General features: G+C 46.3%; 1 protein-coding gene across 1 annotated transcript in view; it reads left to right on the top strand.

The window, feature by feature from the left end:
• The window catches only part of CDH23 (cadherin-related 23), a 797,360-nt gene that overhangs the window by 611,722 nt on the left and 167,318 nt on the right, over window positions 1-18,320 (top strand). The window contains exons 28-29 of the mRNA XM_015422891.1: window positions 2,475-2,623; window positions 16,789-16,924. Of these exons, the coding sequence (XP_015278377.1) occupies window positions 2,475-2,623; window positions 16,789-16,924 (285 nt within the window). The remainder of the gene's footprint in view (window positions 1-2,474; window positions 2,624-16,788; window positions 16,925-18,320) is intronic.

The following is an 18,320-nucleotide window of genomic DNA, read 5'->3' as shown; positions in this document are numbered from 1 at the left end:
CCTGCATCATACATTGCATGTCCTTTTGACCTACCTAGCTGGTAACAGACAAAATACTTTTTCTTATTTCTATACTTAGGGTAGATATAACTCCAACTGGGAGATTTAGAGCAGAGAAGCAATAGAGAGTGCTTAATGCTTCCTCCTCTTGCCACTTTTCTTCTGAAAATCACACATATATACCCAGTTGCTTTTAGGATTCCAGTCATGTGTTTACCCTTGCAAATACACAGGTGGAACCATGCAGGGGGAACAGCTGGAGGGGGTGAGTTGCAGCAAATCAGCCCCATCTAAAGCTATTTTCCATATTAAAAACAGCCACTGCTTCCACACAGGGATTAAAGGAGAACATCACCCTGACATTGTGTTCTTTCCGAGACTGATTCATTCCTTCCCTGTTGAGCTGTCTTAAAAATATGCCAGTTTTTCTCCAGCTCAAAAGTGCCTATATGGACACTCCCTACTTCACCACAGAAGGGGAGGGGGTAGAGCTAAGCTCCACTTTCAAAACGTTGTTCAGTAAGTGCCATTCTCTCCCCCACTGTGGCTTTTTAAAGGGATTCCTCCCCTCTTCCCCTGCTGAGCCATACTATGAGTGTGATCACACAAGCAGGTTGGCTCAACATAGCTCTCCCTCCCCTCTGGATTACATGGGCACAGTCACACAGCCACATCTGTCAAGCATTCCCCAGGCATACTCACCCTGTCATAGGATGACTTGAAGCCAGGTGAAAAAGGCACCACATCACAAGTGGTGTTTTCGGTTCCCTGTGGCCAGATGTCTGAACATAGGGAGCATGCGCAAAACAAATAGCAGTCTGAACCTGCAGATCCACTTCTGCCACTGGGGTGTGCATGATTGCATGTGTGCATGAGCACATGTATGCATGTGCATGAGCACATATGCACCCACCTGTATTTAAAAAATTCATGGCTGAGGCACTGCAGTAATGTGGATGCTTGACCAGGGACAGCCGCATGGGTAACCCACACCAGGGTGTGCTGTCTGGGTTATATGCCCTGCAACATTTTAAACCGGTACAATTAGAGGTGGTGCCATATTGTGCCAAGCTGCCAGTGTGATCACACCTTATATTGCTATAGCACAGCGAAAGGGGAAATGGCAGCAGGGGAGGTGTGAGGGGTAGGGGCTGCAGCAAGCAGCATGGTAATGGGGAGTGAATGCTGTTGGCCCTAGTTCCCATGCTTCTGTGGTGAGGGTGCCTTTTCCACCCCCTCCATGGTCTGGAATTAGCTGGGGTTTTGTTTTAGGTATTTGTGTGCAGTGCATTGTTCTATTCTTTGTAGTACTCTCTCTTCCTTCATAATTATCATTTATAGACTGCAATCCTAAATGTATTTAAGATGGCAGGCAAGGCGGGATATAAATCTAAAATAATAAATAAATAATTTAGTAGGACATAAGCCCCATGAGCTCAGTGAGATTTACTTCTGAGTAAATATGGTTAGGGGTGCACTGCATATCATTGTTCTCATGTAAAATTTCCCCCTAATGTAGTCACACCATAGCTTCATGAGACCTGAAAGCTCCACCCCTTCTCCAGGCTGCAAGCTCACACTCGGGTTTGAGAAATCCTGTCTGGGCAAGTGGAAGAGCTTCTTCCCTTGCTTTCAAAAGTGTACAGTAACACAGGAAATAACAGCAAATGGTTTTCCATGTTAGTCTCTCTGTGTGTGCGCATGTGTGTTAAGTGCCATCAAGTTTCTTCCAACTTATGGAATTCATGTCCTCCAAAACATCCTATCATTAACAACCTTGCTCAGGCCTTGCAAACTGAGGGCCATGGCTTCCTTGATTGAGTTGGTCCATCTCATGTTGGGTCTTCCTCTTTTCCTGCTGCCTTCAACTTTCCCCAGTGTTATTGTCTTTTTCAGTGAGTCTTGGCTTCTCATACCATGACCAAAGCATGATAGCCTCCATTTGGTCATTTAGCTTCTAGGGAGAGTTCAAGCTTGTTAGTCTAGTGTAGCAAAAATAGCAGAGTCCTTTAGCATCTTAAAAACAAAGATTTATTGTGAGGTAAACTTTCATAGATTAGGGTCTTCATGCATCTGAAGTAAGCTCTTGCCGACAAAAACTCGTTGCACAGCAAATGTTAGTTTGTCACAGGATTCAAGATCTGCTTTAACAGATGGTGCTTCCAGTGAAGGGGGGGAGGGTTTGCTGCCAAGTCACAACTGACTTATGGTGGCCCTGTGGGGTTTTGAAGGCAAGAGATATTCAGAGGTGGTTTGCTATTGCTTGCTTCTGTGTAGCGACCCGTGACTTCCTTGGTGGTCTCCAATCCAAATACTGGCCAGAGGTGACTCTGCTTAGCTTACGAGATCTGATGAGATCAGGCAAGCCTGGGCTATGCAGGTCAGGGGCTCCAGTGAAGAGGGGGATTAGGTTTACTGAGGTGATGGTATGCTGACATGTAATGTGCTGCCTTGCTCTATTTTGTCATCAACAGGAAACACTTACAACAATTTCCGGATCAACCCGAGCAGTGGACTGGTCATGCGGGGCTTACGGCCCCTGGACAGAGAACGCAATTCTTCCCATGTCCTGGAAGTGGAGGCCTACAACAGTGAGCAAGGACCAATGAGAAGCTCTGTTAGGGTAATGCTTCTTTAAGACATAATAAGTGCTGCTTTGTGGGGTGGGATGGATGCCAGCATGCAATCAAATATCCATCCACTGGCAATTATTGCAGATATTGCAGTGAGATAAGGCCTAAATCAGGTTTAGAAACTGGTCATTGCTGGGTGGAGAGGCAATTTGGAAATCCCATCTGCCCCCAAATCTCTCCCTTCAGGATTCTCAAGGTTCTCTGGAGCCTGAGCAGATCAATCCCCCTTTCGCCTTTAAGTGACACTCAGTTGCTCTCAAGTTTCCATCTGTTGTGAGGTGTTTTCAGTCCTCATCAGGCTGGGCCTTTTTTTACGTTAATTTACAAATTCTTATATTTGTAGATATCTGGAGTAGACCCCCATACCTTGTCTCTGGGTGGTCCTGCTATGCAGCTTTCATTATCCACAGAGACCATCCAGTTTACAATTATATACAGTGGTAGGCAAACAGGTCTAAACAGTTTCACTAAGTCAAGTGACTCAGCTGCCTTGGGGACAGATGAGGACTCTGCTGCAGAAACGGGTGCGGGAGCAATGAAAACTGTATATGATTTTAGAGACAGAAAGCTGAAGTAAGGGCAGAAGGACTCTGATAAAAGGCCCTTTGAAACAAAGAAGATGCTCAGAAAGTTCTCTCATAATAACTAATTTACTAATACAGAACAATGTGGAAAACAAGAACTCTACAAGTATATTGTTTTACTAACTTTTAATACTAATATTAAGTTTAACATGAAGGGGGTCTCCCACTTTTGGGTTTTTAGTTAGTGTGGGTATCTTTCCTTTATCCATAGTTGTAGTTCCCCCTCCTATTTTTTCTTTGTAGTTTGTAGTCATATTGAAAAAATAAAAATACCCCTCCGGGTTTTGTTTTGTTTTAAAGGACTAAACAGTTTCAGTGCAAATGCTGCTGATTTCTACACACACACACACACACACACATCGGTTTTGAAGAGATGGAAATTTGGGGCAAATATTTGCTGAATGGCTAATACAGCTCTGTTACCCTTTTGAAGTAAACGACGCTTTCCTCTGTGCTTCAGTGAAGGTTGACGAGTTCAAAGAACGACACACACAAACAGCTCTGCAGAAATCTGACTGAAGTGTTCTCACTTCGCAGCCTTTTATTAAGAAAAAATCTTCCCCCTTTTCTCCCTCCCATGCACATTGAAAGTTACCAGCATACTATGGAATGTGTTATGCAGACAACGCACTCTGTTATCTTCGTTGAAGTCAGCAGATGTTTTTACCTTATGCAATTAGCACTCACTCACTCTGGTTCCCAATCTCCAGGCAGGAGTAGTGAATTCCGGGTTCCAGATATTCACCATTCCCACACTTCAGGATCAATTCCATAATAAATTTAAAAAATCAACACAATGAATTTCAAAATGCAGCATATGCATAATGCAGTGTTTTATGTCAGACAGGCTGACTTACTTGGAAACTTGAATCAACCGCCTTAGGGTGAAACTAGATGAGAAACTGGAGATTCATTATTGGCTCTTCGGACACTTTCAGTTTCTGTCAATAGCACCTAGAGGGCTCCTTGAATGAGACTGGGATGGCTGTGCTAGGGGAGGGGCATTAACCCTTAAGCTGTTTGCCACAACAGGGAAAAACATTAGGCATGCACCAAAAAAGTTCAAACTTGTTTCAAATTCTTTAATATCAGTAGTAGAAACAGAATTGTAGAACTGTTCAGGAGGACATTTATATAAAGGGAACAGTGTGGTAGTTACTGCCTGTGAAATTTTAGGCAGCTTTCACTGAATTGCTCTTTGTTTATTATTTATATACATTATTTATAGTCCGCTTTCTCACCGGAACTCAAGGCAGATAACATAGAATAAATCAGTACAGTCAGCAAAGTGGAACCTCCAAAAGACAATGCCATAGTCCCTCCAGGTTGGGTGAAGATTGGATTTAGGGGGGCTGAGTTACAGCCCCCCAAAGCAGGTGCCCCCAGGAAAGTGTTCTCTGGGAAAATCACAGCCACAGGTTCAGGAGTGTGTCAAACAAAACCCCCTGCAAGCTAGAGGCATCAAGCTTACAGAGGACCTCCCCAGGCTGCCCCTCTTCCTACCCTCCATGTTTGGTGAGGATTGGCTGTGGGAGACCTCATTAGCAGCCCCTCAAAGCAAGTGCCCCCTGGAAAGTACTCTCTGGGGAAATCACAGCTGACCCTTTTTCTTGAGCCCGAGAACCGGTCAAAAAAAAGAAGACACTGGATTTATATCCCGCCCTTCACTACCCAAACGAGTCTCAGAGTGGCTTACAATCTCTTTTCCCTTCCCCTCCCCACAAAAGACACCCTGTGAAGTAGGTGGGACTGAGAGAGCTCTTAAGAGAACTGCTCTTTCCAGAACAGCTCTTGGAGAACTGTGACTGACCCAAGGTCATGCCAGCAGTTGTATGTGGAGGAGTGGGGAACCAAACCCAGTTCTCCCGGATTAGAGTCCGTGCACTTAACCACTACACCAAACTGGCTCTCAAGGTGACTGGGTTTTGGGGGGTGGCCCAGAAGGTGGTCACTCAGTTGTGAAAATGGATTTGGGGGGTGGCCAACCCTTTTCTTCTGGCCCAAGAGGTGGTCATCCACCTGCCTCCTTATTGGGGACTGGGTTTTGGGGGGTAGCACACCATACTCCCTCTCAGGCCTGGGAGGTGATCACCTGGTTATGAAGATGAATTCTAGGGTGGCCAACCCTTTCCCTCTGGTCTGGGAGGCACCCATCCACCTCCCCCTGGTGACTGGGTTTTGGAAGCTGGCCCGCTACACTCCCCCTTGGGCCTGGGAGGTGGTCACCCAGTTGTGAAGATGGATTCTGGGGGTGGCTAACCCTTCCCCTCTGGCCCAGGAGATGGTCACCCACCCACCTGCTTGTTGAAGGACATAGATTCTGGGGGTGTTCACCCCTTCCCATCATGCCTGGGTGGTGGTCACCTGCCTACCTCCTCATTGGGGACATGGATTCCAGGGGTGGCTAACCATTCCCCTTGGGCCTGGGAGGCAGTCACCTGCCCGTTGTTGCTGTAGATGAGGAAACCTTGGGTGCAGTCAAACAAGCTCACTTGTACAGATGGATGTTTGACAAGGTAGAGGTTTGCATAGGTAGAGGATGGCCCACGAGGGAGGTGTTAACCTATGAGGTAGATCTTGGTTCATGAGGTGGGTGTTGCACTATGAGGCAGATGTTGGTTTATGAGGTAGGTGTTGTGCTATGAGGTAGGTCTTGGTTCATTAGGTGGGTGTTGTGCTATGAGGGACATCTTGGTTATTAAGGTGGGACTCATGCTGGGATTCATGCTGGGACACAACTCATGAGGAGGCAGACATGGATGGAGGAGGGGCTGGAATCGATGATTCTTGGTGGGACTCAACTCATGAGGAGGCAGACGTGGACTGGGAAGGCTGGAAGTGATGATTCTTTGTGGAACAGAACTCATGAGGAGACAGATGTGGACTTGGGGAGACTGAAAGTGATGGTTCATGGAAGGACAGATATGGTGAAAAGGTGTGTGTGGATGGGGGAGGCTGGAAGCACCAATTCTTGGGGGGGACAAAAATTGTGAGGAGGCAGAGGCTCCTCTGCATAGGTAGATGGCTGAAAGTGACGATTCTTGGGGGGATGCAAATGCTAAGGAGGAGGTGTTTGCAAATCCCAATGAGGGGGAGTGTGGTGGAGCAGCCCTCGAGCACAAGGGGAAAAGGCTTTTTAACATGGAAACAGAGCCCTGGTAAGAGCAGCCACAACCAGAATCCATCTCCCCAACTGGGTGGGTGAGGCTTGAAGCACTGATTCTAGGTGAGACACAAGTCATGAGGAGGTAGACATGGATGGGGCAAGGCTGGAAGTGAAAATTCTTGGGGGGACACAAATCATAAGGAGGCAAATGTGGACATGGGGGAGCTGAAAGTGAAAATTCTTGGGGGGACAGATATGGTGAAGAGACATGTGTGGATGGGGAGGCTGGAAGCAACCATTCTGAGGGGGGTGCAAAGGCATAGGAAGAGGTGTGCATTGACGGGAAGGCTAGAAGCGACAATTTTGGGGGGGAATAAATCATGAGGAGGCAGACATGGACATGAAGAGGCTGAAAGCAACAATTCTCAGAGATGCAAAGGCATAGGAGGAGGCATGCATTGACGGAGAGGCTGAAAGTGACAATTCTTGGGGGGACAGAAATAATGAGGCAGTCATGGACACGGGGAGGCTGAAAGCGACAGTTCTTGGGGGGACAGATATGGTGAATAGACGGGTGTGGACAGGGAGGCTAGAAGTGACAATAATGAGGGGGACACAAAGGCATAGGAGAAGGTGTTCAAACATCCCAGTGAGGGGGAGTGTGGGTCCTCAGCTGAGGAACCCAGCAGCTAAGCCCCTCTGTTCGGTTTGAGCAGAAGAACAGGTGCCTCAGAGCCCTGAGTAAGCACCAAGCACAACTCCAAGCAGGGAGAGGTGTTCACAAATCCCAATGCAGGAGAATGTGGGTCCTCAGCTGAGGAGCCCAGTACTTAAGTCCCTCTGCTGAATGTGAGGAGGACACTGTTGTGCCATCCCCTGGATGTTGCTCGGTGAGGTAGGTTGTGCTGGGAGGTGAATATTGGCCCTCTAGGTATGAGGCAGGTGTTTAATTATGGGGTGGATGTGCTTGAGTTGGGGGACCGCCAGCCCACCCTCCCCTGGCAGAGGCAGCCATCTTCCCATCCAAGTGCCAAGAGTGCAATCCACATGCCAGATGACTCAGGAGTCAGGGAAAGGGGGGAGACAAGGGTCTTGGATCTTTACTACCCAAGGTCCAGGGAGGGGTAGCCCAGCAGTGGAAGGCTGACATTGAGGAAGGCCAATTCATCCACCAAGACTGGGGCCAGGTGTGAGTGGTGGGGGTTGAGGATGTCTCCCAGGTGGGAGAACACCCGCTCACTCTGGAAACCGGGGGTGGGGGCAGGAGAGGAGGCTCATGGCCACACAGGTCTGGCCAGATGGCAGTCTTGCATGACCAGTACTCCAGGGGAGTCAGCATGCTCAGGGGGATCAGCAAGGTACTCCCTCACCATCACCTCTGCTGAGTCCTCCACCAGGGCATACCTGGCCTCCTCAATGCCACCAACCTCCCAGCTCAGCACTGAAGGCCAGTACTAGAGATCCTTCCCGGTTGGACTCTTGGGGGCTCAGGTGCTGGGCTTCTGCTCCTCCTCCTCCTCCCCCCCCCCGCCTCTTCCATCCCCTGTTTCCTCTGGCCACATTGGTTGGCCTGCAGCCTCCACACTTCTCTGCAGAGGTTATGCCTCCATTGCAAGAGCTCTGCATTACAGGAGCAATGCTGCCCTTTATTCAAGGGTCACAAAAGCAGAAGAACTATACAAGAAAGACCTCGATGTCCTTGACAACTATGACGGTATAATCACTGACCTCGAGCCAGACATCCTGCATTGTGAAGTTAAATGGGCCTTAGAAAGCATTACTAACAGCAAAGCTAGTGGAGGTGATGGTATTCCAGCTGAGCTATTCAAAGTCTTAAAAGATGATGCTGTTAAAATGCTGCACTCAATTTGCCAACAAATTTGGAAAACGCAACAGTGGCCACAGGATTGGAAAAGGTCAGTATACATTCCAATCCCAAAGAAGGGCAATGCCAAGGAATGTTCAAACTATCGCACAATTGCACTCATATCACATGCTAGCAAGGTCACGCTCAAGATCTTACAAGCTAGGCTTCAACAGTACGTGGATAGAGAACTGCCAGAAGTACAAGCTGGGTTTCGAAGAGGCAGAGGAACTAGAGATCAAATTGCCAACATTCGCTGGATTATGCAGATAGCAAGAGAGTACCAGAAAAACATCTACTTCTGCTTCATTGACTATGCTAAAGCCTTTGACTGTGTGGATCACAACAAACTATGGCAGGTCCTTAACGAAATGGGAGTACCAGACCACCTCACATGTCTCTTGAGAAACCTGTATAAGGGTCAAGAAGCAACAGTTAGAACCGGATATGGAACAACTGATTGGTTCAGCATAGGAAAAGGAGTACGACAAGGATGTATATTGTCACCTTGCTTATTTAATATATATGCAGAGTACATCATGCGAAATGCTGGCCTGGATGAATCACAAGCCAGAATTGAGATTGCTGGGGAAAAGATCAACAACCTCAGATATGCAGACGATACCACTCTAATGGCAGAAAGTGAAGAGGACCTAAAGAGCCTCTTGCTCAGAGTAAAAGAGGAGAGCGCAAAAGTGGGCTTGAAGCTCAACATCAAAAAAACTAAGATCATGGCATCCGGCCCCATCACTCCTTGGCAAATAGAAGGGGAAGTTGTGGAAGTAGTGACAGACTTCACATTCCTGGGATCCCAGATCACTGCAAACTGAGACAGCAGCCATGAAATTAAAAGACGCCTGTTCCTTGGGAGGAAAGCGATGGCGAACCTAAACAGCATGATAAAAAGTAGAGACATCACCCTGCCAACAAACGTCCGCATGGTCAAAGCAATGGTATTCCCAGTAGTCATGTATGGCTGCGACAGTTGGACTATAAGGAAGGCTGAGCACCGAAGAATAGATTCTTTTGAACTATGGTGCTGGAGAAGACTCTTGAAAGTACCTTGGACTGCAAGAAGAACAAATCAGTCAATCCTAAAAGAAATCAACCCTGACTGTTCCTTGGAAGGCCAGATAGTGAAACTGAAGCTCAAATCCTTTTGCCACCAAATGAGAAGGGAGCACTCACTGGAGAAGACCCTGATGCTGGGAAAGATTGAAGGTCAAAGAAGACGGGGACGGCAAAGGATGAGATGGTTAGACAGTGTCATCGATGCAATGAACATGAAATTGAGCAAACTTCAGAGGACGGCGGAAGACAGGAGGGCCTGGCGGGATCTGGTCCATGGAGTCACGAAGAGCTGGACTCGACTGTGCGACTGAACAACAACACCAACACAAAAGCAGGCCATTTTGTACTCCCTCTCCTTGCAGAGAGGATGCAACCAGGTGGCCACACCCACCTGCAACCTCTCTGCCAAGGCCCTGGCCCTTGAGAGAAGAGCTGCCCACTGCTCCAGTGTGGGGGCCAGCTCCCAGCTACCTCTTACTGGCTGTGTGGAAACAGAAAACATTGGTGGTGTCCTGGAATGGGTTCAGGACATGCACCATTTGGGAGTCATAAGAGCTTATGCTAAGCTCCTGTCCCCCATGCAAGATGAGCATAGAGATTAAGTCCTGCACAGCACTCTTCTATTACACCAGACACACAATCATTGTGTAGGTGGAGTTTCAGCGGGTGGGCATGTCCTGTATGAGCTGGTGTGTGGGCTTCCCCCCCCGCCTCTTTTGCAGCTGGCAGGCAGACTTGACACTGCAAGAAAAGTAGGCAGCCAGGTGCCAGCAGGTCTCCCACAAGGAACGCGTCTTCAGTGTGACCACATCCTAGGTGGGTTTGACACTGCTCCCCAGCCCAAGAGCATCCTTCACCACCAGGTGCAGGGTGTGTACCAAGCAGACGATGCCCTTGAGGCACACAGCCTTCACCACCGCCAGCATATTGGCACAGGTCCATAGCCATGTATCCATGGATGATGTCACCCATGCCCATCTACTCCCTCAGGCTAGCAAGGATTGTGGTGGTGATGTTCTTCGCCATGTGGTCTGCATCCATCCCCTGCGCATGGAGCAGAACTACTTTGTAGCCTGGCAGCAGTATTGTCCCTTCCTCCTGGGGCCCTGGTGTTGCCCTGGCAGTCCAGATGTCCTCTGGTTGCGACCAGTGGGTGGTGAGATAGAGGTAGCCATGCTATTGGTAGCTCCACAGATCTGCTGTGAAGTGCACAGTTCACCCTTGTGCCCGGGAAAGCTCGGCCTTGACCATCTCCACCTCAAAGCGGTGCATGGAGGGCAAAACTCACCAGCTTAGGGTCCTCCACAAGGGGATGGAATACCATGGGGTAACATAGCGCAGCAGCCAGTGAAAGACCACATCCTCCACAATAGGAAAAGGTTGGCCATCCATGGCAACCATCTCACCGACAAGGTAAATGATTGCCTCCTGGCCCTTCTCCCTAGCCCTTTTGCTTGCCAGCGCCAGCATCCCCATGGGAATGACCTCCTTGAGGGTGGCCTTCCTATGGCTGGAGGTTCCACTTGCACCCACAGCACCCTCAGTGTGAGTCTTTTTGCTTGGAGGGGACTCCCACTCTCCCCCTTCTCCCTGCTAAGACAAAGGGGTCCTCTTCTTCCCCCTGCTGGGTGAAACTCTTTGCTCTGGAGTTAACAGACTTGGGTGTGCCCTGTGGAGGGTGGGGAATGGTAAGTGTTGGGGGTTCTGTATCTGGAGATTGCACACGGGACTTTGCCACACAGGGGTCATTGGGGAGGGTGCAGAATGCATGAAAACAGGGATCCACAATTGGGGTAGGCTGGAAGCGTAGCTGCTGTGGTGTGGGGCTGGGCTGGGAGAACTGACAGAGGGATGGACTCGAAGCGGGAGTTGGGGTGTGGGGGGGGACTGGATGTTTCCCCACCACCCCCTAATTCACCACTGTCAGATTCCTCCTCTGCAAATAGTTTGAGCAACTGCTGTGGTTTTGGCAGAACTAATAGCTCTTTTGCCTCTAAGTCCATCCCAAATAACACACTGGGCAAAAGAGGCTGTGCCTCTGAGACCCCTGGTGGTGAGTGACACCCCAGTACAGCTGGGCACCAGTGGGCTGGCAGGACAGAACTGTTCTACAGGAATGGGGGCCTGTGGGACGGGGGGTGGGCTTCTCCCCCCTGCAACAAGCACCCTTGTCCCCCACTCTCACCCTCATGGCACAGAGGGATGTTGACAGTTAGGCAGGAGGGTGGGCCTCTGCCAAGGAACCCACTGGCTGAGCCCCTCTGCCCAGCTGTAACAGAGGGACAGTTGGTGGCCCAGAGCCCTGAGCCCACCAGACACCACCCCAGCCAGGGACAGGTGTTGAAAACTCCCACAGGGGGGGACCTCAGCTAAGGAACTCACTGGCTGAGCCCCTCTGCACGGCTGTAGCAGATGGACACATGCTTCAGAGAGCCCTGAAGCACCAACACTGTTCACAGTACTCCTTTCCTCTCTGCCTCTAACAGTTAACTCCCTCTCTGCCTAAGTGCCTGCTGCCAAGTAAGAAGAGCTGTGCGAGAGCTGGGGGTATATCATAGACTCATAGAATGTTAGAGTCGGAAGGGACCTTGCACGTCATCTAGTCCAACCCCCTGCACTCTGCAGGCACATAGCTGAAAGATAGCCCTACAACATACCTGAAAGATGGTTGTCCAGCCTCCGCTTGAAAACGTCCAGGGAAGGAGCATCTATCACCTCCCGAGGCAGTCTGTTCCCATAGAGCAGAATGAAGGTCTCTTGTTGGCAGCCAGAGCTGCCTGTCAGACTTTGGAGGGCAAAAGTCCACCCACCCACCCCCAATTGCTTTGACAACAAATTCATCGGCATCAGCATGTCTGGCTCACAAACCTCCGCCACAAACCTCCATGAAAAACATGACGGTTTGTGGGAGATGCAATCTCATGAACCGAGGACTTACAAACTTGTGGTGTGGTTCGTGCCCATCCCTAATTATAATGTTCCTGTTACATTGTTTTAAATTGTGTAATATTTCTTGAGTCTCAGTGACAAAAGTGAATAAATAAATCTTTCCAGTAGCTATTTCCACTGCTTTCAGTGGGAAACAGACTTGCTCCTGTGACTTCTTTCCCCACATCCAACTGGAATGGAATTCTCAGGGATTGCATCCCTCACTCTAGGGATCCTCTGTTCCAAATTTTAGTCAGAAGAAAGTATCCCTGTTCTAGTGACAATCAAAATTCTCAGCAACAGCTAGAGTAAAAGAGCGTTTGAGTAGGTTTGTGGCTACTCCAGATTGTCAGAACTAATTCTGTTTGGATTCTTTCTAATATTTGGGGATGTGTGTTGTTTGGATCAGAACTTGATTAGTAAATTTCTGTTTGCACATTCTTTGGAACAGTATACACATTTTCTTTATCTAGGTAAATAACAGCTCAGGTGATATTTAATTTATTTAGGAGATTTCTTTTTTCCCCACAAAACTTTTTATTTTGGATATAATAACACATTTAACATTTACTTTCACTTAACTAATACCCTTCTTTCCCTTCCCTCCCTCCCATACTAGTGGCTTCCCGCAGTGCTCTACCCTTTTTCCCTTTAAATTTCTTATACTAGTTTCAACATTCTAGATTCCATTATAAGATAACATTTCTATCAATATTGTTCTAAATACAGTAAGTTATGCTTCACATCCCAGTTCTCCTCTAAATAGTCCTTAAACTCTTTCCAATCTTCAAAAAATTCTTGGTCTTCTTTGTTGTTCAATTTCCTTGTTATTTTGTCCATTTCTGCCATAAATAACACTTTTTGTATCCAATCTGCAATCTCAGGTGTTCTCTCTTGCTTCCAACATTGTGCATACACCATTCTTGCCGTTGTTATCAGATACCAAAACATAGTCTTTTTTTGTACATTTAACTCTTCTAACTTCAAACCTAGCATAAAATCTCTGGTCCTTTTTTAAATGTACAGTTAAACATTTTCTGTATTTCACAATGAACTTTTTCACAATGAGCTTTTTCACAATGAGCTTTTTCACACGTCCACCACATATGATAAAATGAGCCCTCATGTTTTTTACATTTCCAACACTTATTTGACATATTTTGGTTCATATTTGCTATCTTTTTCGGCCCTCATGTTTTGGTTCATATTCATGTTTTGGTTCATATTTGCTATCTTTTTCGGCCCTCATGTTTTGGTTCATATTCATGTTTTGGTTCATATTTGCTATCATATTTTCATATTTGGTTCATATTTGCTATCATATTTGCTATAATATTTTGGTTCATATTTGCTATCATATTTTCGGCCCTCATGTTTTGGTTCATATTCATGTTTTGGTTCATATTTGCTATCTTTTTCGGCCCTCATGTTTTTTACATTTCCAACAATTATTTGACATATTTTGGTTCATATTTGCTATCTTTTTCGGTGTCATATACCATCTATACATCATTTTATAGCAATTCTCTTTAACATTAGTACACGTTGATATCTTAATAGAATTTTTCCACAAATATTCCCAAGATGTCATAGTCACCTCCTTATTCATATTAAGAGCCAATTTAAGCATTTGCTCTTTAACCGTTTCATCCTCCGTATATCATTTTAACAGGGTTTTATACAAGTTAGAAATCATTTTTCTTCCTCTATTCTCCCTCAATCTCATTTTTCTCTTCTCTAAAACCATACATTTTTGTCTGCTCTAAACAGATCTCTAATCTGTAAATAACCCAACCAAACATATTTATATTGTATCTCATCCTGATCTTTCATTACCCATTCTGACCCTTCTTTTTTATCAAGTCTCTGTATGGCAATAATTCTTCTCCTCTTTGTCTCGTGTACTGTGTAATCACTTCTGCTGGTACAATCCAAAGCGGTCTCGCATCATAAAAAAATCTTTTATATCTCATCCATACTCCAAAAAGAGATCTTCTTACGAAATGATGTCCATTTTAGTTTTTTCGTACCATAAGTATGCATGCCATCCGAATCTGCAATCATGTCCTTCCAACGCTAATAGTTTTTTGTAATTTATTTAGGAGATTTCTGTGCCACCTCTTGAGAATCCTGGTCAAGGTGGCTTACAATTAAAATAACATGTACAATAACATATACCATTAAACAGCTGAAAGATAAAACCATTAATTAAAAGCCTGGGTAAAAAGAAATGTTTTGGCCTGGTGCTTAAAAGATATGTGCCAGACCAGCCTCAAGAAGGAGGGCATTCCAAAGATGAGGTGCCACCACAGAAACTGCCCTGTCTCTAGTTGCCACTCACCTGACCTTTGAACGTGGGGGCACAGAAAGCAGAACTGGAGAAGGCGGATCTTAACTGGTGGGTTAGACAGTACTGGAGTAAACAGTTCTTCAGGTATGTGCAATGTTCATCAGGAAAACTGTGTAAAAGAAAGGGCCCCACTTTTTCCTGCTCAGTGCCACAGTCCCAATTCATTCTCCATCCCCTCCCTCATGTCAGCTATTCATAAAAATAGAAAGTAGGAATGCCAGTCCCTGGGCAGTGGCGGGGGATCCCCCGATTTTTGGGCTCACTCCCAGACATCGGCCAGCTGGCTCACAGGGGGGAAGCCCCACCCCCAAAAGTTGTCCGCAGCCCTGCTTGAAAAGAGCGGGCGCCATTGTGTGTCTGACCCGCAAGCCTTTAAATGGTTGGGGGAAAGTGGGGGGCATGCATGCGTGGCACTCTGTTCCTGTGATGTCATCACATTGGGGACAGCCACTTCCCCTCCCAGCATGCCCCCCCCAACTCCCTCCACTGGGGAGAAAATTGGACCTGGCCACCCAGATAGAAAGAGATGGGAAATCTGATCATGGATCTCATCTAGTTGGATCTTCTTGGTTCTAGTGACCACTGTAAATTCAAGTCTCAGAACGTTTCTTAGGATGCAGGAAAGAATAGGGATGTGCAGCATTGGACCATGCAGCTGTCAATCTTTTGGATTAGTCAGGCTGGGTTCCTGATCAACAGAGCAGTCCTCTTGCTGCATTTTTTAGCCAGTGACTTCAGTCACCTTAACCTGGAATATACAACTCTCAGAGCTCTGATTTGATACCTGAGAACATGTACCACTTAATGGCAAATAGGTGTGTACTTTATTCTGACAATCAGAAGGTTCAGGTAATTATAGTTTAGCAAATGGGTTTTCTGCAGGTATACAGGTGCCCCGTTTTTCTTTATGTAGTTAGAGTTAGGGTTGCTCACTTTCCTTTCAGTTATGTCAAATAAAAACAATATTAAGAATCAAGGCACGGTGAAGGTGATTGTCACCCAAGCTAACTTTTTCTTTGCTCTCAGATACTGAATATTATGGCACTTGAGGCTTGGTTTAGGACTATGAAGTTGGGGCAAAGTTTTGCTGGATGTTAGGGAGGCAACTTATCCCTTGCTTTCAGTTACAATCTTCTGCAACAATTCCAATCAGTTCTCTCTGCAGTGTATTCTATTATGGTTTCCAGGGCATGAGCAAGCTGTTAAAATGTGGAGAATGCAAGCACAAAATAGATTTTTCTAGCAGCTCTTGACCCTACCAAGTATCACTAAAATTTCTTAAGAACGTATTTAATAAGATTCTTTTTAGCCATTTATTACGCTGTTAAATTTGAATGGCATTTCATAAAAGTAGAGAAAGTCTGGGAGAGCTTCTGTTCTTCATTTCTAAAGCCTTCTACAAATACTTATGGTGTGGAAAAAAAATTAATGCTGTAGTTTTGTAACGAACGTATTAGCCAAGCTGATCCCAGTCCCCTTCTTTATGATTAGCTGCATGGTTTTCAGGTATGTTGTGCACATCCAGGAATATCCTATTCCACTTTTAAGGACTAGACTCTACATAATTAGTTACTGACGTATCATAGATACCCTGTTTTCCCGAAAATAAGACCTACCCAAAAAATAAGCCCTAGCAGGATTTCTATGCATTTGTGGTATAAGCCCTAGTGTGTCTTCTTGAGAAAAAATAAATATAAGACAGTGTCTTATTTTGGGGGGAACACGGTAAGTAACCAGTTACTGAGAACAGACTAATTAAGAAAGGTATGCCTAAAACCCTTAATGATTTATTAGAATATTATTTTGTTCTGTTTGCCTCATTTGTGAACCACTAGCATGAGGAGGAATTTCATATTATACCGGATTGTCTTTTCCTTATTCTAGGGCATCAGCTGTTGCCACAAGTAGAGATGAAAGTGATGTCATACCTTTCTAGGGGAAACCATAGAGCAACCAATGATTCCCAAAGAGGACTAATATCACTTATGGGAAAGACCTGGGGTTTCCCTGGAAATGACGGGTTGCCACTGTTGATGGCCACCCACCATGTACACACACAACCCAGTCTCCCATTGGTTGCCAGACCATGCCTGGCAATCCTAGCCTAAGACAATCCTTCATTGTAGAGTAGAGGGTCTCTTGATCAATTACAGCTCCATAATTCCATATGATAGTATCCAAACAGAGGCTCCTCATCATGTTTCCAGAACAGATTCCAATAAATAAATGATACATATTTTACTATTTCCTAGGTAATAGTGTATGTAGAAGATGTCAATGACGAAGTGCCTGTATTTACGCAGAGGCAGTATAACCGGCTGGGGTTGCGAGAGACTGCTGGGATAGGGACATCTGTTGCAGTGGTCCGGGCAACAGATCGAGATACAGGTACAGATACTGCTCAGAACAGTGACAGTTATCAGATGGCTTTGTCTCCCCATGTTTTATATTGCTCTCTGTGATCTCTTGCTTATCTGCCTGCCTTAATTTCTGGTGGCCAGATGCAACACTGTTCGTCTCACAGAATCTGTTTTTATATCTTCATATTTTGTATGTCTATCCTCATCTTTCTTTTTCAAATTAAGAAATCAAGGACGGTTAAGAAGTCAAATATGAAATACAAATTGGTTAAAACAGGCCAATGGAAAAGGCTGTCTTTCTCCCCCTCCCACCATAGTCGCTGCTGGAGTAGGTTATGGCTTTTGGGCTTTCCTGTGAAGCTGCAGCTTGGCTGGACACAGATGGAGATTTTGGTGGACAGAATGGATTGGGGGAATGGACTCAGAGAGGCTCTGGTGAAGGGTTATATCAGGGCAGATCTGTATATTTTAATTGCTCAGAGGTTGCTGTGTTAGTTTTTTTGTAACAAATTAAAATAGAAGTCCAGTGGCACTTCAAAGACTAACAACATTTATTTTAGTACGAGGTTTCGTGAGTCACAGCTGAATTCTTCAGATATGTAGAAAGGAAATCATCTTGGGAATACTTATATGGAATATTACAGAAGTGGGGAAGTGCAAATTGAAGCAGTGTGAATCCCATCATAGATATTTCAGGTGTGATTTTTAAGCCTTTGTATGGATTAGAAATATCTGAGTCCTCAAATATGTCTCAGTATAGTGCCTAATTGTCAATTAATGAAGCATCACCTAAAATCATCCACCCTTCAACAGTCAGAGCATCTGTCTAATAAGGTTGCCGGGTCTGGGTTGGGAAATACCTGGAGACTTTGGGGGTGGAGCCAGGAGAGGGCAGGGTTTGGGGAGGGGAGGGGAGTGGCCTCAGCATAGTACAATGCCATAGAGTCCACCCTCCAAAGCAGCCATTTTCTCCAGGGAAGCTGATATCTGTCAGCTGGAGATCAGTTATAAAAGTGGGAGATCTCGAGACGCCCGGTCGATGGAACAGCAATGGCGGACGCTCTCCTCACAACGGAGGAGGGCGAATCACACACCAGCGGCCTGGAGGGGTGCCACCTCAAGTGACACCCCCGCGGAGCCTTTGCGATAGGCTCCAGGCCAGGGGGCTTTTGAGGGGCAGCCTCTTCGATAGCGTAATGCCAGAGAATTGAGGCTCCCCTCCGCCCCGACAATCCAGTCGCTGAGTGGCCTTCGGGCACAAGCTGGACTGACCGGGACAAGCGCCTGAGATTGAGCAGAATGGCGTAAAACCGAGCGTGGTCAGATAAACTGGCCGACAATGAATGTGAATTATACGGAGTAGTTTGAAAAGCGATCCCCCCCCCCGCGATTGGAAACAAGAATTGCAAAGATTTTGTGAAAGA

This window comes from Gekko japonicus, unplaced genomic scaffold (genome assembly GCF_001447785.1).
Source record: "Gekko japonicus isolate JY-2015 unplaced genomic scaffold, Gekko_japonicus_V1.1 scaffold49, whole genome shotgun sequence".
NCBI classification, from domain to species: domain Eukaryota; kingdom Metazoa; phylum Chordata; class Lepidosauria; order Squamata; family Gekkonidae; genus Gekko; species Gekko japonicus.
Note: the sequence above shows the minus strand (reverse complement) of the source record. Positions and strands in the feature narration are given on the sequence as shown.